The sequence below is a fragment of the Schistocerca serialis genome, chromosome 2, assembly GCF_023864345.2.
Source record: "Schistocerca serialis cubense isolate TAMUIC-IGC-003099 chromosome 2, iqSchSeri2.2, whole genome shotgun sequence".
NCBI classification, from domain to species: Eukaryota; Metazoa; Arthropoda; class Insecta; order Orthoptera; family Acrididae; genus Schistocerca; species Schistocerca serialis.
The window spans coordinates 1,105,139,749-1,105,161,356 of NC_064639.1; the positions used below are offsets into that span (position 1 = coordinate 1,105,139,749).

A 21,608-nucleotide genomic window follows, 5' to 3' on the forward strand; every position below is an offset into this window, starting at 1 on the left:
AAAAATGTTATACTATTGTCAAAAATGAATCCAAATTCCAAGAGTATTGACACTACAACAGATGACAGAAAGAAACCTAAGATCATTACCTTGTACAACCTTACAAAAGGCGGACCTGATAAAGCTGACAAGTTGTGTGCAACATACACCGTAGCAAGAAGAACAAAACGATGGCCATTAGCGGTGTTCTTTTGGACGTTAGATAATGCTTGCATTAATGCTGAAGTTATAATGAAGAGCAACATCCCCAGTGTTGCTGTGGAAAAAAGGCAATTTATAAGACACATGAGGCAGAGCTTGTGCATCCTCAGGTTTTAAAAAGAGCTTCAAACTCGGCTGTACCAAGATCCATCCTGCTGAAGGCAGCTAATATCTCAAATAAGGAAGAGTTTATTCCAGCAGTTCATGGTAATAAACGCACATCAGGAAGATGCACAGTTTGTCCAAGAAATACTGACAAAAATACCAAGTTCTTCTGTTGCAAGAGTAATCAATTTATGTGTTTAAATCATATGAAAAACATCTGCAGTAAATGTATCAATTCAGAATCTTTCTCCATTCATGATAAAAATGTTCAGTGTTGAAATGTGATTTCTCTATAGACTTTTCACATGAATGATTGTTTTAAGTTACATAAATATGTCTGTTGCTTTGTCTGTTAACATCTCTCTATAATTCTGAAATGGTAAAAGCTTTTCTTATTAGATTAATGTGAAAAATAGTATGTATACGAACATTTGAAGCCATTTCACACATGTTAGTGATTTATCAGTTACGGATAATTATTCGAGTAGCCTACCTTTGTGATCAAAATTGTACTTAAATGAGTTAATAAAAGACTAAATGCAATGTTTGTTGTACAGTAAACAATTTAAGAAAAAATTGAAACCTCAGTATCGTATTTATATAGGGTGCTGTGAAGACCCACGTGCCTAGTTATGTTATGAATGCTCACCTCCCAGTTAGAGGTTAAGCAAGCCTGATTTGCACCCTCTTGGTGGTGCTGCTAGCGGCACTCTTGTGCGACTGGCGTCAAATTTGAATACACGTCATCTTCCAGGCTCAGAAGCACGCCTACCAACTTCCGTTTATTTCGCACAACTCTTTCTTGGTGTTGGGATTTTTTCCGTCAGTGTAGCATGCATTACACGGAACGTATTTAAGGAGGTCAGAAACAGTCTGAAAAATTTGTAAGGGTGTTGCAGAGGAGGTTGTGCTCTGAAATATTTGTGAATAAAGTACATAAGTACAGTAAGACTCGGTTTTGGGAGTTTGTATGATACAATTCATTTAAAACTGACATTCTGATTACACAGAATGGGCAAATGATTATTGGTCCTAAACACTCAAAATTTAAAAAAATGAATTCTTCTATGACTGCCAAAGTAGTGGTATCCGCAATAATTGGTAGTCGGACACAGAAATTAGTCTGCTATGCTTCATTTTTTCCCCTCGTAATCATATGGCATAATATTCTGGTGTAACTCTTCCCGTTCACAAAGGGTGAAATGGCAAAGAAAGGGCAGTTCGAGCAATGTGTGGTCTTAAGTTCACAAATGTCTTGTTGACCCTTGTCAAGGAATCAGGGGATTCTGACATTCGTCTCTCAGAGTAAATTTCCTTTAATGTTGTTGTTAAGGATATAAGCCTATTCCCAAGACTTAACTATTAATACCAGGCAAAAATGCAATCTACATTTTGATCGCACTTCCTTGACTCTTAGGTAGAAACACGGGAGGGAGTCTCCTGTATGCAGTTTGAATAAACTGCCTCTACATTTAATCCACACACTTGTAAGTCCAAGCTAGAGAAATTCCTCATGGCTCACTCTTTCTATACTGTTGGTGAATTCCTAGAAAAAAATTAAGGAAACTTCTGTACTACAGTGTTGGTTAGGCTGGTTTCTACCTTGCAGCTTGTCATTTGCATACGATTCGTGTAAATTTTAGAGTATCTGTTAACAGCTTATCTGATATTAACTTCATATAGTGACTCGTTCCATGATCATGGACATTTGCTCGTCCATTTGGACTTAACTGAAGTAGACACGTAAAAAAAAAAAAAATGCTCACACAGCAAAGTGGTGGTGAAATAGTTTCAAAACAAACAGTGGAGTACGTGACGTGAACGAATCTAGGAAAACCTTTTTCTTAGTTGGACAAGCTGCAACGTGTCTTATGAATAATGGGATAAGACTAACATACAAGAGACTTAACGAAAAGCCACTTGAATGGCCTCAAAATTCATCTGCTGGTATGGTCAGCGCTTCGAAACCGCTATACGGTCCTGACCTAGCACATCGGATATCTGCGTGTCGCGATAATTTAAATCTCACGTGACAAACAATTTGCACGTAACAAGAAATTATGGCTTGTGTCGATAGAGTTACAAAGAGCATCGTCAGGAGTATTACGACCGCACACTCGAGTAATGTCAACGAATTTGGTTGCAGTGCAATTAATCTAACGCATTACATTTGAGTAACGCCTATAATGGACACAAAGACTGGCTTTTCCCAACTTCACAAAATATTATTTCACTGACACTACCGTTGTGGAAAGTTTGCGTGACAATATTGTTATCGAGGCTGCTGTTGCTGACAGCGGCGGCATAACCACTGGCAAGGTTTGTACATGTTGTCTGAACGAGAAGCGAAACTGGAAGTGGGTCTCGTGTCGTTCCTCCGCTGCTCAGCGGACGTGGTCCGTTGCTGCCACGGAGCGCGCCTTTCTTGAAGAAACATCGTTGTCGGCGCGCAAGGCGGCCGGGGGCGGTATTGCCTGGCAGCCTTCTCCCCTCTCTTCCCCCCTCCCCCTGCCCCCTCGCCCTCTCTTGCGCCGTCAGAACCCGCAGGGCGCATGCGCGTTGTAAAATCAATGCCCGCCCGCCTTCCAGCGCCCACCGCTGCGCCGCTCCGTCCCGCAAACATCTGCTGGCCCACGTGTGGCGGGCTGCCTAGCACCGAGGCGCTAGCGCGCTGCTGCCGGTTTTTTCCTGAAGGCGACTCATCTTCAGCTGCCAGCCTCGACTACTCATGCGCGTCCACTTGCAATTTTATAATTACGGGTGACTACTGAGATTTCACTCAGGGATGTCGAAAGTCTTCTTTTCGTATGTCTATGATATTCCATAGCGAATTTCTGTCTCCGAAGCATATACCTGGCCATCAGTGGGTCGATAGTCGGACGGTTTTGTGCGAATCGCTTGCATTCCCAAAAATACTTGCGCTTTCTTTCAGAAGATAATAACTCCACTATATCGCGAAAATTTCGCTTACAGAAATATTGAGTATCCTACATTCATATCAGCTACACGTAAATAATTTATGGCAGCTGTCTTGACGTATATGCTTTGTGCGGCTCGTAAATACAAGTTTACGATCTCAGGAGGATATCACGCTAATATTTTCTAAGAACCCCTATAGGCTTCATAATTGCCTCTTCACGCCTAGAAAGAGAACTCACATTATTGTTATCGAAGCTACCGTTGTTGACAGCGGTGGTATAACCACTGATAAGGTTTGTACATGTTGTCTGAACAAGAAGTGAAACTTCTTCTGAAATTCCATGAAGAAATCAAGCAACTTAGTGATGATATACATGCTAAATTATGGCGAAATGTATAATTCGTAGGCTTTTGCGACCAAAGTCAGTTAACATAAGAGTTTCCTGTGATACACACCGCATCATAATATAAAAAAAAAAACTGTGTTGGACAAACCAGCATATACTTTTTATATTATGACGCAGCAGGATGCGCAGAAAACTTTTGTGTCATATGTCGAAATTCATTACTAGGTTTCAGCTTTTGTTATAGAGCCGGCCGGTGTGGACGAGCGGTTCTAAGTGCTTCAGTCTGGATCCGCGCGACCGCTATGGTCGCAGCATCGAATCCTGCCTCGGACATGGATGTGTCTGATGTCCTTAGGTTAGTTAGGTTTAGGTAGTTCTACGTTCTAGGGGACTGATGACCTCAGATGTTAAGTCCCATAGTGCTCAGAGCCATATGTTGTTACAGATAGTACCAGACAGTTTCGGTGGTATGAAGACAGAGGGGTTTAGCTGGGCATTTGAGGTGCAATAAGATGCCTGAGTGTTTACAAAGCCATGATTGACTGCGTGTAATCTTGTATCCATCGCTGTTCTGATCTTGGAAAAATAGAGAGTGCACAGCGTTTTTATCAATAAGATGTAGATACTCTGGCAACTCTTGGTGACTGAGGATGCTTTTTGCGGTGACATGAAAGAGTGAGCTCAAGTCATAGTACGAGGAAAGCCCACAAAACATCACAGATCGCTGCAAGTTAGACACTTTATTGGGCCTTCCAGGCACTCGACCCCACACAGCTTTTGAAAACATGCAAACTCGTGGCTCACTGGACCCTAGTACACACTTCCAATCAGGTACTTTCCAGTTTCTGTTTTGTTCGGCCCAATGAAGACATACAGCTTCATGTACCGCTGTGGACAACGACCTTTTGCCAATTACGCGACTCCTAACGTACATTGCATGCGGCACTGATGGTTTCATTGTTTGTCTCTGTATCTTCAGAATGCACCGTCACTCAAAAATTAATGCATGTCTAAAGGAACAGTCAGTATCACAGACGATTACAGCTGTGTTAAACATTAGGAAATAGTTTCGAATTCTGAGACCATGCATTGAAGTTAGCTGTTTGTGACACATAAAAATTTGTGCCGCAGCCATATTCGAACCCTGATTCCTGCAAATAGCGAGAGGTCGCCCTAACCGCTTAGATTCTCCGAGCACGCCTCAAGGACCGATCTAAACTACCATACCTTAAGTAGTCACAAACCTTCAGCTCACACAATTCGTTATTCCCGCACAGGGAGACAAATATTTTTATATTCCCGTCGGCGGATGGATATCTCATTGATGGTTACCATGTCTCTTTTTATATAGTGTATCATCACAATAAAATGTCCTTCTGCTATCAGTGACAGTGCCTGTTCCTTTTGTACTTTGAGGATCCACGCACTGTATAAACGCTGACGTTGTATCCATCAATAATGTATCCATGCCTCGATAGGCTAAAATGACAGTATAATATTTATCTCCCTGTACGACAATCACGAACTGTGCTAGCATAATGATTGTGACTAGGTGACATACAGAAGTTTGGATCTGTTCTGAAATCGTGCTTGGATAGCCTAAGTGGCTAAGGAGTCCACTCGCGATATTTGGGAAATCCGGGTTAGAGTTTCGCTTCGGGACAAATTTTCATGTGTCGTAAACAGCTAACTTCAAGGCATAGTCGCAAAAAGCGAAAGTATCATTGCCCGAATTTTTCTTCACAATGTTCACTCGGAAACTAGTTGAGGTCATTGGCAGCAGCGACTATATCGGGCATGGAGGTGATTATCACGGACTAAGTGCTCCTCTCAACTGACGGTTAGGATCTTTCTACGATCACTATTCTTCCGTAGTGCTACCTGGCTACGAGTGATACATCACTACTTTGCGTTGAACAGTCCGCATTGATACACCAACACACTGGACGACGCCAGTGGTGGTCTGGTGACGGGGTAGCTCAAACGTGAAAGTTCATTTATACCATTTTGTCATTTCTCTTACGTCAGTCAGGGAGAGACACAATGTTGCCTGGTAACGGTTGAACACCATCTACAATACACCAAAGTGATCATTGAGTTCTTTTAAGGGGACTACTAATAATTAGTTTAGTGACATTAATTTTTGTAGCAGTAAGCAACTTGCTACAGGCGCAAACGTTACGCCATAGAAGATTAACCAACCCATATAATGTGGAAAGTGAAGAAGAAATTGTGCTTACCTCTTAAATGGAAATTAGTATACATTTATACATACTTACTTAGAAAATGATTAGGTGTTCTGATTTTCATCTTCCTAAATGTGTTGCTGTTGAACAAATCTTTAATATAAATGGCCCTCTCGTTCACTGTCGGACATTACGTACCTCATAAGTGATGGAAAGAAATTACTGCGCCGGCCGCTGTGGAAGAGCCGTTCTAGGCACTTACATCCGGAACCACGCTGTTGCTACGGTCGCAGGTTCGAATCCTGCCTCGGGCATGGATGTGTGTGATGTACTTAGGTTAGTTAGGTTTAAGTAGTTCTAAGTCTAGGGGACTTATGACCTCAGATGTTGAGGCCCATAGTGCTTAGAGCCATATGAACCATTTGAAATTACTTTGCTTCCGTTATGTTTGCCAGCGGAGCGCGGTAGGTAGTTCACCACAAGGCATAGGATACCATACCGTTTCGGAATAAAATAGTTGGTACACAAGTTATGTAGCTAACATGCAACCCGCAATCAGTGTTTAGACTTCTCGGATTTAGCACAAAAAGCTAATATCACCAGAACTCTGTTTCGGTAATCCCAGCTACAGACGCGGTAATGGATATTGCGACAATAAAAGCGCGTCGTGAGAAATTATCGTCAAATAGACATGTCGGTTATTTAAGTTTGAATGGGGAAGTGTATGTCAGTTGATGCTTCTGATCCATACTGCTTGAAACGTGCAAATCGAGCACATTCCATTATGCCCCACTGTATACTACGTATCTCACAGGCCTGGCTTAAAATATTTTGCCGTGGGATAGAATAAATATTGTGGCTCCCTCTCATGGTTGTAGGTAGAAATCATACTTTCAGGAGTTTATACAAATGGAAGGTTTCACTTTCCTGCACTTTTTTTTTTTTTTTTTTTTTTTTTTTGTCATCAGTCTGCTGACTGGTTTCATGCTGCCCGCCACGAATTCCTTTCCTGTGCTAACCTCTTCATCTCAGAGTAACACTTGCAACCTACGTCCTCAATTATTTGCTTGACGTATTCTAATCTCAGTCTTCCTCTACAGTTTTTGCCCTCTACAGCTCCCTCTAGTACCATGGAAGTCATTCCCCCATGTCTTAGCAGATGTCCTATCATCCTGTCCCTTCTCCTTATCAGTGTTTTCCACATATTCCTTTCCTCTTCGATTCTGTGTAGAACCTCCTCATTCCTTACCTTATCCGTCCACCTAATTTTCAACATTCGTCTATAGCACCACATCTCAAATGCTTCGATTCTCTTCTGTTCCGGTTTTCCCACAATCCATGTTTCAATGCTGTACTCCAGGCGTACATCCTCAGAAATTTCTTCCTCAAATTAAGGCCGGTATTTGATGTTAGTAGACTTCTCTTGCCCAGAAATGCCTTTTTGGCCATAGCGAGTCTGCTTTTGATGTCCTCTTTGCTCCGTCCGTCATTGGTTATTTTACTGCCTAGGTAGCAGAATTCCTTAACTTCATTGACTTCGTGACCATCAGTCCTGATGTTAAGTTTCTCGCTGTTCTCATTTCTACTACTTCTCATTACCTTCGTCTTTCTCCGATTGACTCTCGAACCATACTGTGTACTCATTAGACTGTTCATTCAGTTCAGCAGATCATTTAATTCTTCTTCACTTTCACTCAGGATAGCAATGTCATCAGCGAATCGTATCATTGATATCCTTTCACCTTGTATTTTAATTCGATTCCTGAAACTTTCTTTTATTTCCATCATTGCTTCCTCGATGTACAGACTGAAGAGTAGGGGCGAAAGGCTACAGCCTTGTCTTACACCCTTCTTAATACGAGCACTTCGTTCTTGATCGTCCACTCTTATTATTCCCTCTTGGTTGTTGTACATATTGTATATGACCTGTCTCTCCCTATAGCTTACCCCTACTTTTTTCAGAATCTCAAACAGCTTGCACTATTTTATATTGTCGAACTCTTTTTCCAGGTCGACAAATCCTATGAAAGTGTCTTGATTTTTGTTTAGCCTTGCTTCCATTATTAGCCGTAACGTCAGAATTGCCTCTCTCGTCCCTTTACTTTTCCTGAAGCCAAACTGATCGTCACCTAGCGCATTCTCAATTTTCTTTTCCATTCTTCTGTATATTATTCTTGTAAGCAGCTTCGATGCATGAGCTGTTAAGCTGATTGTGCGATAATTCTCGCACTTGTCAGCTCTTGCCGTCTTCGGAATTGTGTGGATGATGCTTTTCCTGCATAATATTTCAATATTGTCTGGCTACCCTAACCTTCGTTGGTTTCCATACCTTACAACTTTTCGTCCTGGACGTTCAATCATAAAATACAATATAGGAAGAACAAGCTCCCATAGCTAAGACGCAAGAACACGTTAAGTTATTTATTCGTTTTTGCGTTAGTCGTTGCCTGTGGCAGTATACTCTAGGGGTTTACCTCCAAATTGAGATACTCACGGTACAACCCAACCTTGATGAAGTGACCTATGAAATTCACAGAGTCAGCACTGCCTGAAAGGTGGACTTAAACAACGGGGGAGGGTCCTAATGATTGTTGCACATTATATATCTTTGTCCCTCATTCATCATATCATGGTCGGCAGGGTCCCAAAAAAAGGTAATAGGAAATGATATAGTGTAAAATTTTATTACAATTTTTTTGTTTATTTATAGATGCAATCACATTCTTATGACAGAGTCATAACCGGTTTCGGCCATATAATTTGATAACGCATGAACCTATGTTCAGTGTATGCCTCCTTTAGAATCCGAAGATGGTCATTGCATGGCTGCAACCGGTTATGACTGGGTCATAAGAATGTGGTTGCGTCTATAAAGAAACAAAAAAATTTTGCAAAATATTCAATCGCGCACTCTATGACAAAATGTCGTTTTTTACAAAATGATATAACGCCAAAATAACCGAATCTAAATCAAAGATGATGGTTTGTGACAAAGAAGGCTAAGGCTAAGCCCGAGTACTGGGAGTGGACGAAAATATGGAGAAACCAAAAACACATGTCCATGTGTTACGCAATTAGGAAACATGTCTGCAATGAAAAGAGGGTCCATTCGCCTCGGAATGGACGTATACAGGCACTAGGCCGTTTTCATGGGATCTTATACTTCCTGCTAAATATCAGCAGTTCAGGTAACTTTCATAACGGTGGATGGGAATGACGTACACTCTCTTCGAAAGAATACCACAAAGGCTCAAAATATTGTGTTCTGGTGACTGTAATAGCCAGTCCTGGATGATGCGAGCTGTAAGAACAGGGGTTCCCTGCTTGAAACACAGCACCACAGTTTAGGAACAAACATTGTATCATGGGGTGGACGTGATCAGCGAAAATGGTCACATAGTCCTTGGCAGTAATGAAACCTCGCGGAGTAACGGCCCGCGGTATATCACGATGTGGCTGCCAAATCGTCACCAGACCCCCACGATATTTCCTTCTTGAGAACTAAACTCTGGCAGACACAGTGTAAAACGAGACTCATCCACACAAATGTCTTCCTCCCATTGCTCAATACTCAAGGTTTTATGTCATACGCAGCATCTTCTCCTGTTACGGGCATTTGCATAAGTGATTTTCTAATTCTAGCTCGCCCTGCAATACCTTTCTTTGTTGCTGACAAGGTTTATTTTTGTGTTGCTGTGAGTTGTGTATATTATTTGACGCACAGCTAAAAGCTTCAAGAGCTTTTTCATGTTGTTTAAAGCCAACACCGTTAAGATTGTGAAATTTTAGTTTCAAATCTCGCTGATATAAAGAATGGTTCAAATGGCTCTGAGCACTATGCAACTTAACATCTGAGGTCATCAGTCCCCTAGCACTTAAACCTAACTAACCTAAGGACATCACACACATCCATGCCCGAGGCAGGATTCGAACTTGCGACCGTAGCGGTCGCGTGGTTCCAGACTGAAGTGCTAGAACCGCTCGGCCACTCCGGCTGGCATATAAAGAATATTTGGTAAATTTCATCATTCCAAATCTTTGTCTTGCAGTGCTCTCAATTTAGAGATTGGTAGCTATATGCTTTGGTTTTTCGGGCCATGACTAATTTATTGATTTACGTGAAATCTCTCAAACTCAATACATTGTAGTTCAAATGTACATTAACGAAGAATTTGAAATTTCGACTTGCTAGTGCCTTCCTTGTCCTTCGTAGTAGTTTCATTTGGGACTCCTTAATATTCCTATGGGCTGGGCTTACCAAGTCAGTCGTGTGCTAGAGAGAAGTGTGACTTTACCACCGGTGACAAGTAAAGTGTGGAACATTGCGACATAATTCCATGTTGTGGCCGAGTGGGATAGTTCTTTTTGGCACTTTTCTACTTTCTCTGTGTTGCCTGCATTACAGCCCTGATTGTTAACTTCGTGAAGCGTGTTGAGAAGGAAGTTAGCATCAGGGCTTAAGTTTGGCACACGACATCGAAGACCGTGAATCAGTTACTCCAGGACGGCCACAGAGGATAATTACCTCGTGAGAAGTTCATTGAAACCTGTTGTCATCACTTCTGATCTCACCTGAAAACTGGCACTGAAAAATTACCTTTTCTGCTTGCCAAGATTAATATTTCGATTGTGTGTTCATCAGTATGAACTCAATGTTAGTGTGAATGATGACAGTTACCGATGTATGCCTTGTCTCTCTCTGAGTCGGATGATAACTGTTGAGGACAGTGTTTAATATTCTTTAATTTATTACTTCAGCTGAGGGCCCGTTACAATTACTGTATTTTTCTTAAGTACGGTGACAAATGAGGGGGAGTGAAACTAGAATATATTTTCAGCAGCTCTTAGCCATAACTAAATATTATTTGGTTTGAATGTTTGTCCAACAGTCGGCAAGTGATGATCGAAGGGACCGCTGTGTCAACAAGATAGCTACAGATGCCAGTCAATGAATGCTGACCCCTGTTTTGACTGGACCAGAGGTGCGTTTGTTCCTAGACATCGGTAAGGGGGCTGCTTCACTAAAATAACTATTGAAGGTGCTTTTATTCGACATTTATGCTGACCAGCCGAGGTCCCATGACCATCTGTATAAAGATAGACCTACAGAGAAGGAATTAGCAGGCTCTCCGTAGAATCGGCAAGGAAAGGAATATATGGGAAACACTGACAAGAACAAGGGACAATATGATAGGGCATGTGTTAAGACAACGAGGAATAACTTCCATGGTACAGAGGGAACTGTAGAGGGAAAACTGCAAGGGTAGACAGAGTCGGGCAGCGTAGTCTTCCATATCAATAGCAATCCCATCAACCACTTGTGGTGCAACCGGTAGTCGGCCTCATCTCGGGGCAACGCCCAGTTCTCCAGTTGATTCGAACTTCTTTCTCATGTCACACATAGCAGGTGGAGAAAGAGGACCCTTCCACAATCCTTTCAGCCGGCGATATTCTCTAAGTCCAGCTGCAGCATAACTGTTGTTTTCACAACAGAGCTTCACTAATAACGCCATGTTCCTTTTGTCCAAGATCATGGTCATACATCAACATGTCACTGCGGCTGGTCACGTGTGTGAGCCTATGAATCACAGTGACTGATCAGGGCGCCAAGTGGTCATAGTTGGATTTGAACAGTGGCGCTGTGATGCATGGAAATCAAGTACCCCAGACTCTGGACATTAATGCCTCCAGGTCTGGTACTCGTGTGGTTATTAGTTTCCGTGTTACAAAGAGTTAAATAGGGAAAGTGTAACTATAACCACCCGGCGTATAAAAATCGTGACTCAGTAACGGGAATAAAATTGTAACAGATATCAGCTTTAGCTCCTCTACTAGTAAAGAACGGTGGAAGCCATGAATACTTGAGATGCGCTGCCAGTCTTTCCTCTGATTTACCGTTAAGGGATGCGTAAAACAGATACGTTTACAGTGGTGGTCATATTAGGGAAAGTCTTGACATCAACGTATTTCGTGCAGGTTTCATTTCCTACCTTGGAGGTGCATACGTTCGAAGGAGTCATTGTCGCACTCGGGTTTCATTTGGGGCAGTAGTTTTATGTTTATATGTACCTGGCCTTTAAGACATTGCCTTTTGAAGATAACTTTAAGTGTTAAATACTCTACACTTGAAATATGTTCCCGATTTCACTTGATCTGTATCATACTATAGAATAAAAAAAGTCTCCAAACGAGTGTAATAACGCGTAGTTGTACGGCAGTAGTATTGATAAAATGTTCTCGGGTTTCCAGCCTCTTCAGGGGATCTTTCGACGTTATACTCCTCGGTGGGCATACGTTGAATCTGCGTTCAATAATCCCGGTTTGTGACCATATATGCGCACTATTGACTCAATAGCTGGCAAGTAGACTATATTAGGACGTACCAGCTAGCTATAAGCAGTCATTCCACTTGGCAATAGCCACGGAACACTTGATGGAAGGATCGAAGAACTTTAACCATTGCAGGACACTGGAAACGCGAAAACATTTCATTGGCAGCCAGTGAGAGTTCGACATAAATACCGCTTCAGTCCTTCATACGCTTGATACGAGTATCCTATCGACAAAATTAATATTACTGGTTAGTGGTGACGAATATCAGAAACGAAATTGAAACTGGTAGCGACGTTTGTGGGCCTCGCGCGATAGTACAGCTCCACATACAATTTACACATGTTGTTGGGACCATCTAATGTTGTAATTTAAAATATAAGACACCAAGATCGCTTGGTGTGAAATAAACTATTCCACATCAAACTATTTTGGCTCCTAATGTTATAAATTACAGCTCTACGTGCTAGTCTTCGTACGTAAATCACTGCTGCATACGCATGGAATAGTTAAGATTCTAGTATATGTTGATATTTAGCATTCCAAACGGTTTTTTGTTTCTACACCATCCAGCGCCGAACCAACTTTCACGAAAAGCACAACGCGCTTATGCTAAGGAGAACCACGAAAACTTCCATCACAGAAAGAGTAGATTGGGTCCACTCTTGAAGTGGACGTGCCTCTTTCTCCTTTCAGTCACCTTCCCTCACGCTCTGAACGAATATTAATCAAATCATCATAACAAAATATTTCCGCGGCTGCCAGCCATTGTGGCCCACGTCGAAGAGCTGCAACGCAGTCTCAAACACGCTCTCTATTTCCCGTTGTTCACGTATATTTCCCTTTCTTACAAGAGCCTAATATTATTGGTTTTGCTATGGAGTACCTACTATCGGTAAGAGGCCAGACTACATACGAACGTTTCGTTTTCGTCAGTATTCTGACTGGTTTGATGCGGGCTGCCATAAAGTCCTCTCCTGTGCCAATTTACACAGGAATTTGCTGGTCATATTCCAATACCCGTCTTCCCCTATAGTTATTACTATCTACAGATTGGCTTTCAGCACTATGGGACTTAACTTCTGAGGTCATCAGTCCCCTAGAACTTAGTACTACTTAAACCTAACTAACCTAAGGACATCACAAACATCCATGCCCGAGGCAGGATTCGAACCTGCAACCGTAGCGGTCGCGCGGTTCCAGACTGTAGCGCCTAGAACCGCTCGGCCACCTCAGCCGGCTTACTAGCTACAGATCCCTCTTGTATGACCGGAGTTCTGCTTAATATCTTAACAAGTGACGTATCGTTCTGCCCTCTCTTCTTGACAATGTTTTATAAATTCCCTCTCCTCGTTGGTGCGCAGATACACTCCTCACTTAATATTATGTCAGTCCACCTACCTTTCAGCATCTTTCTATAGTATTTCCTCTTACGCATTTCGATTCTTTTCTGGTTTTCCTACCGTCTACGAATAACTTGCACACTAAGGTCTGTTCCGAAAATACATTCTCAGAAACTCTTCCTCTAAATTAAAGCCGACGTTTGATACTAATAGACTTCCTTTACCCAGGAAAGGCCATTTTGCCTGTACTAATCTGCTTTCGATGCCCTCCTTGCTTCGTCCGTTATTTGTTGATTTGCTTCCTAGGTAGCACAGTTCCTTTGATTCTTCTACTTCGTGGCCCCACAATGTTAAGTTCATCGCTAATAGCATTACTCTTACTCCTCATTACTTTCGTCCTTCTTCTGCTTACTCTCCATCCTCGTATTTTGCGCAGTAGATTGATAATACTCTCAGAATGTTCCATAATTGGATCTCGTTTTCCCTTAGGACAACAGTGCCATCAGCGAATGTTATTGTTGATATTTTTCACCCGAATTTTAATCCTACTCCTGAAACTGCTTCTATTCCTCTCATTGCTTTTTCGAGGTACTGTAGGAAGAGTAGAGCAGAAAGATTGCATCTCTGTTTTACACTCTTTTCGTTCTTGGCCGTCTGTCCTCATTGTCTCTTCATCGTTCGGGTACATACTGCATAATACCTTAGCTTACACCAATTTTGCCCAGAATTTCGAACATTCAGCATCATCTCACATTGTCGAACGTTCTTTCTAGATGTACTGATCTAATGAATGTATCTTGACTTTTATTTTCTTCCTTTACCTATCGAGCTTAATGTCATTACTGGATCTCTAGCGCCTTTATCTGTCCTAAAGCGAAACTGGTTGTCCCCGGTTTTCTTTTCCATTCTTCCGTACATTGTGCTTGTCAGCCACTTAAATGCACGAGTCGTTAAGCTGATTGTATGATGAGTTTCACTCCTATCATCTCCCTCTGTCTTCGGGACAGTGTGGATAATATTGTTCCGAAAGTCTGATTGGTGCATCTTCTAAGAAGACCACCACTTGCAAAGTAGGTGAGAAATCAGATTAATAATCCAGAAAGAGATTTTCACTCTGCAGCGAAGTGTGCGCTGATATGAAACTTCCTGGCAGATTAAAACTGTGTGCCCGACCGAGACTCGAACTCGGGACCTTGCATAATTAGCACTCCTGAAAGAAAGGATACTGCGGAGACGTTGCTTAGCCACAGCCTGGGGGATGTTTCCAGAATGAGATTTTCACTCTGCAGCGAAGTGTGCGCTGATATGAAACTTCCTGCGAACCTTCGCAGGAGAGCTTCTGTAAAGTTTGGAAGGTAGGAGACGAGGTACTGGCAGAAGTAAAGCTGTGAGTACCGGGCAAGAGTCGTGCTTCGGTAGCTCAGATGGTAGAGCACTTGTCCGCTAAAGTCAAAGGTCCCGAGTTCGAGTCTCGGTCGGGCACACAGTTTTTATCTGCCAGGAAGTTTCAGATTAATGATGTTGCTCACGGAGCATATGTTCGCTTTATCGGGCAACAACAAAGTTATTGACTGTGGATGGTATCTTCAGAATGGAAATAATGAAGTCACTGTAAAAAAGTCATTAATTTTGGCACTTATCTAGAATCGATTCCCACGCAGATTTCGTCTAAGTTGTTATGGCTCATCTTGTTGATTCTATGCTGATTCCACTTTGACTGCTAGAAGGTCCAGATCTTTATTTTAGCAATATTTGAAGATCTAACAAATGCGTTTTTCAGGAAATTCTTAATGATCAATCAATCCCTGATCAGAACAATGGTATGGTAGAAATACTTTTTGACTTGGTGTTCACGATCCACATTGTTATTAAACTTCTTGGAAATTCACATACACTTCTTCTTAATTGTCACATCATCAAGAAGACAGTTTTGTTTCAATCTTCATATATTTAATTTCCACTTTAACCAAGCACAAGACTTGACTGTTCTTTTCCAAAGCGAAATAACAACTTCACTGCTGCAAATTGAAACAAAGACTGCTCTGTGCGCATTCGCGCCAAAACAAGTAAGTCAAAGATTATGACAGTCAAAGATTATGACAGTCTCACAGAAATAAATACACACGAGAACCATATCACTGTAATATATCGATACATCGGAGTACGTATATATTAATAAAACCAAATGTGAATATTGTAACAAAAGTATGTCTGTTACTTCGCAGAAAAGTAGTACGACATTACTGGTATCGAGAAATAGGGTTGGACTGCCGTAATGGTCACGGGAATAAAGAATCATTACAATCTCCAGTCTCATAGTCACTGTACACCAACTTAAATAGTCGGCTGATTGAGTCTTCACACGGCTACCTCAGAAATTAGGAAGGAATGTTGTCTACGCCTTCCTTCTTATTTAGTGGCGTGTGTTAAACTCTTCCACATCGATTCCCTTTATTTTTCTCTCTCTTCACCAGACAGGTGACGTTCCCTAACAGTGTTTAAATATCCTCCACAGATAAAGCAAATGGGAATGGTTGACCAGCGTTGCTGCCGGTTTCGTGATGCACAGACACCGGTGCTCGAAGGGGGTGGGTTGGGAGGGTGAGGAAAAGGGGAGGCAACACGGGGTCTGGTGGCGGCGCGACAGACAGACCGCCGGGTAGCGGGCAGCCTTGTAGCGCGCTGGCAGCGCCCCCGGCAGTTAGGCCACGCGCCAAACACGTTCGCCTCGCCTCCGCTCTCACAGTGGCCGCCCAGCTGAATACAGAACGGACGCCCCGCAGCTGCGCAGTCCATCACCCCGTCAACCAAGGTTAAGGACAACCAGAGACAGTACTGTTTGTAACCTGCAGATGCAAGTTACTACATAACCACAGTTCTAGGCGGAGCGTCTTTGATTAGAAATCGAAACGTCTAATGCCCCTAATATGAAATCAGCCACTGCTTATATTCTCAATACAATTCATCAGCAACGGCGTCTGAAGGTATGCGACATAAGAAGTCACCCTCGTACTGCCAACGGTCTTGTGAAAGACGGCGGAGGATATGGTTGAGGTTCAGAGAAGGGTCTAAGGTTAGTATCTTCGACCAGTAATCATAACGTCTTCGTTCCCAAATGTGAAAGAAGACACTGCAGCATTGGACGCCGAAGACATCGCACATAAGAAGTTATTCTCTTCCGCTAACAGTTTTGTCAAAGAGGGAGGAAGAGCGAACAGAGGTTCATGGCAATATCTTGCCAGTGGGATAGGAAACTGTGAAACGTCCCCTTAGAAAAATTTAGAAATGACTGTGCTGAAACTGACACACAATATTTTTATCGCAACGCAATCTGACTTTCAAAAATCCCTACAAAAGAATGGCCCTGACTAACATTAACCTATACCTTTCATGAATCACTTACCTCACAAAAATCTTCGTTACTCGAACTACTGCAATACAGCGAGCGCCAATACTGCCAGCTAAATAAAAGATTCTAACTACAGAAGTCACTAACTACTGATAGGAAAAGTTAGCAAATGAAAGATTTTGATATAGAACAAACAATGTATTTACCTTAATAGTGTTCAATATATATATATATATATATATATATATATATATATATATATATATATATATATATCAGTTCATGACATCCAGTCTTACAAGTTTACTCTTTCTTATGGACACACGTCCAGATCATTCGCTCTCAAGCCTCCGCCACCTCTCTTCTTGCATCCACCACTGCTGGTGGCTCACCTCCATCTGCGCATCGCTACGCGCTGTTCACATCCAACTGGCCAACACTACAATAGCGACTATTTCAACAATGCCACCCAGCCACAGACTGCACACAGCACAGTCAGTGATTTTCATATAGAGCGCTACATGGCGTTACCAACATAAAAACCTAAACAGCCTACTTACAACTGTTCCCGAAAGGGGGAAGATTCAGCAATTATAAGCAGCATGAGTAAGCAGAACACAATGGAAACAACCGCATTAAAGACACGTAATGTGTATCCAAATGGAGGTCTGCCTGTGATTCAGAAAGACTCATTATGATCCTTCCATTTGCAAAAGATTGCCGATTAGTCCCCCATTCGGATACCCAGAAGGGGGTTGCCAATGGTAAGGCGACCACGAGAGAGAGATGGGATAACCAATCAGAGGATAACGTTGTACGAGTCGGGATGTGGAATGTCAGAGTCTTAAACGTGGAAAAGGAAATCTGGAAAGGGTAATGCAAAGCCCCATCCAGATATAGCGGCAGTCAGTGAAGTGAAATTCAAAGAAGATTAACGTTATATCAAGAGCAGCAAAAAGTAATGTAACGGAAGTTGGATTCGTTATGAATAGGAAATACTTCAGTGAATCGACGAAAGAAGGAAATGCTCAAACGTTCAGGGAGAGACACGCAGCCATATAAATCCCTTGGTAATGAAATAAATAAGGAGTGTAGAGCAGCCAAGAGAAATGGCTGGAGATAAATGTGTTGTATAAATATACGTAAAATCGGAACAATTTTAGGTGAAATTAAAATCAACAGCGGCAACTTCAAGAGTGCAATGTTAATTCCACTGTTAAATGCTATGGGGAGAGCGGAAAGGTGTAAATAGTACACTGACGGCCCCTATGGGATGGAAGAAGAAACAATAGTCGGCAAGGAAGAGATAGGGGATCCAGTATTAGATTCAAAATCTAAAAGACATTGCTATTCTCAGTGAAAGTTAAGATGTATTACAGGATCCTTTTAATGAAATGATCAGTCTTATGACTACAGAATATAGATTGAGAATAAACAGGAAGAAGAGAAAATTTACGAGAAATAGCAAAAATATGATTAGCGAGAAACATTTGGAATCAAGATGTAGACGAAGGTAAAGTATTCTGGTCTCTTGAAAAGAAATCCATGACTGACGGAAAAATGAGGTTATGAAAAGCGGGCTAGCACAGGCAAAAAGGGCATTCTTGGCCAAAATAAATGTATTGATAGCAGAGGTAGGCCTTAATTTTAGGAAGAAATTTCTGAGACTGTACTTTTGGAGTGCAGCATTGTATGGTAGTGAATCATGGGGAATGGGAAAAATGGAACAGAAAAGAATCGACGTGTTTGATATGTGGTGGTATAGAGGAATGCGGACTGAAAAGATCATGAATAAGGGCTTTCTCTGCACAACTGGTTAAGAAACGAACATACCGAAAACACTAACAGGAAGAACCGACAGGATGATGGGGCTTTTGTTAAGACAATAGTATGTAATTTCCGTAGGGGTGGAGGTAGCTGTATTCGGTGAAAGCTGTAGGAGGAGAGAGAGACTGGAAATGTCGAACAAATAACTGAGGACGCAGGCTGCATGTGCTACACCGCGTGAAATACAGCAAAAGACTGATGACTCAAAAAGTTACATACCAGATATTGAGGTACTGTTGTTAAGGAAGTTGGTGAAGTTAAAATAGCCAACGATCTTGTAGACAGAGATTCATGACTTCGTGAGTCAATCAGTTCACCTTCTCAAGCAACTGAGGGACCGAACAACCCAGTATATATTAAAATTTCACAGTCGATACTGTCTAGCGTAAGGTGTGTCGTGGTACTGTTTGTTTCTGGTATGTCTTGTGTTTCCGCATATATGCTCTTTTGATTACTGCTTAGTCGCAGCTACGCCAACCGAGAATTGGAGTTGCCGTGCACAGTAGCCATTCATTTCACTTGCGCTTCGAAAATTACTGAGTGTTGCGTGCCTGTGTAAGCTTAAGGATCAATTACACTGTGCAGGTTTCCGTATGCGCAAGTTGCATGCGACCATGGAACAAACAGGCAAGGACGCACATGCACTGGTGCAAAGCCACACATGCTTCTAATGTGTGTGTATGGGCCACCGTAAACAGGTGCTGCAGGCTCGTAATCCCACACAGGGAGACACGTGCAACAGACGTCCGCGTCGCAGTTGTTATCTCAGACTTTTTTTAAATTTTGATAGTAAAACAAAGCACTAAGTTGCTGATGCTCAAAACAAGAAGAAAGGGGAGAAGTTAAAATAACTGCTAGATGAGCAAATGAAACTGACCTCCATAAGCAAAGTAACGGAAACTTTCGCCTTCCTAGGTGCGAGCTAACTACATGCTCAGTCATAAATACCCTGCAAAATTATTCGTACGCTGTAGTGATTCCACTGAAGAACTGCTCTCGCAGATATGTTACACAAAGGGACAGGTGTTTCAATAAAGTACTTACGTGTATGAACCCTGAGCTGATGTAGGTCTTGATGTCTTGTCCCTCGCGGATTTACTGCTCATTCGCTGAAATAAATTTTACTTTCATTTGAAGGATGATATGACTAGTAGGATGTTGTTACGTTGTAATGAACAATGAAAAGAAATGTGACGTTAGTGCCATGATGTTGTAACGCCGGAAATGCATATCCTCCTATTTCCATCTATTGTACTATAAATTTTTTCTTTATTTTGTTATCGGAATATGACATTTCTATGCCTTTATATATTGTAATTGTTTTACTATTTGTATATATATTTACGCATCTGTGTCGATGTTTTTAATTGGTTTGTTTTGTAAATATTATTTGTATTTTACGCTGGGTCTTGCCTAGGGAAAACTATGCTGGCGAACGAATACATCTATAGGTCGTGTGGAGAACCAAAGTGTTTAGGATCTTTCGTAGTGTTAACTCTGCCGCGTGGAGCGCGGGCACAGCAGAGAGAGTCTGGCTCGAGTAGGGCAGTGGAGCAGGTGTGTTGTGTGACGCTCCCGCGAGTTGCCGCGCTTTCGGGGTTTGGAGCATGTAATTGCGCTCGACTTGATATGATAGTTTCTGACACGATGTCGCGGACGGAAAGCTGTAGCTGGCGCACATCGAGAGCCCGTTTGGCCTGGTGACTGTGTCGAGAAGAGGGCGCGCCAACATCCAGCTTCTGCAACAGCGACGTCCGACAATGAGTGACTGTCGCCACCTCCTCGATCGACGGCTTCAAACCTTCAATCAACCAACAAGGAAGACTGGAAGCACGTAAAGTTTTAGAACTGTATGGCAGACCTCAGCTTTTAAAACTGTCGCTTCACAAAAATACAGCAACTTAGCATGAACCTTTGTTGCTCATTGTCCCAATTGCCTTACCAAGCAGGGTCCCTTCCTTTTCCAGAAAGAACCCGAGTATTGTTGAAATTCAAACGCCAGCATTAAAGTAATATCATTCCATTTCACTGCTTTAATTTCAAAGTTCAGTTAAAGTATTCATAGCTGGCTACAATATTTAGATTACACAAGCACAAATTAAGAGTGCTAGTTTTGTTACCATATTTTAGCTTACCTGTGACTGCAGCTCAGCTTGGTACGTACTAAATTTTGCTGTTGTTAATTTTTCAGAAACATTAAATTCAAATTCAAAGTTAAATCTCTTATTTCTAAATTGTGTAGATTCAAGTAGCGTTTGAAATGATTGTTGAGGTAGCCCAAGACTAACCGTATTTTACTGAATTTCGATATGCTTCGTAAACAAAGCTCACTATTAATTCAGTCACTAAATTAACTTTCAGTTTTCCGGTTTTATTAATTCTTTTGCTAAATTAAGTCAGAGTGTAGTGAAATTTATTACTACTGACAAACTTTCAGTTTTCACGCTACACGTGCCAACCTTCAGTTGCCACGCTTCTAGTGCTAATTATATGTGCAATAACCTTTCTTTTTCAGTTGTTGTAGTAGTTGTCCATAGGACTGGCGACCGTAATTTCCCCCAAATCTCAAATATCTAATTAACGCCAATTAATTGTTAACGTGATGACCGCACATTTACTTTCTTTATTAATTTTATTTATTTATTTATTTATTTATGCATTTATTTTACCTGGCAAGATTAGGGCCTTCAGGCCCTCTCTTACACCTAACCAGGCATACTCAGATTCAACAAATTTCAGTGTCTACAGAAAATTAGGACATATAACATGTTATACAGTATTAATGTTAAAGAAAAAAAATAGAGATTATAAAAGTAGTACAATGATAATTATAACAATCAAAAAATAATTATAACAATCAAGAATAATAAAAATAATAATTACGATAATAATAATAATAATAATAATGACTATGTATATGAAAGTAAACATATTTTACTTTTATGAGTGTCAGTCCTATTGCTAGTTGGGAATTTTCTCGTTATATTCTTGCAGCTTGTGA

At 41.5% G+C, this 21,608-nt stretch overlaps 1 protein-coding gene across 1 annotated transcript in view; it reads right to left on the reverse strand.

Moving 5' to 3' along the window:
• Positions 1-2,578: 2,578 nt before the first annotated feature.
• The window catches only part of LOC126456646 (splicing factor, proline- and glutamine-rich-like), a 157,434-nt gene continuing 138,404 nt past the window's right edge, over positions 2,579-21,608 (reverse strand). The window contains exon 3 of the mRNA XM_050092390.1: positions 2,579-3,028. Coding sequence (XP_049948347.1) covers positions 2,579-3,028 — 450 coding nt within the window. The remainder of the gene's footprint in view (positions 3,029-21,608) is intronic.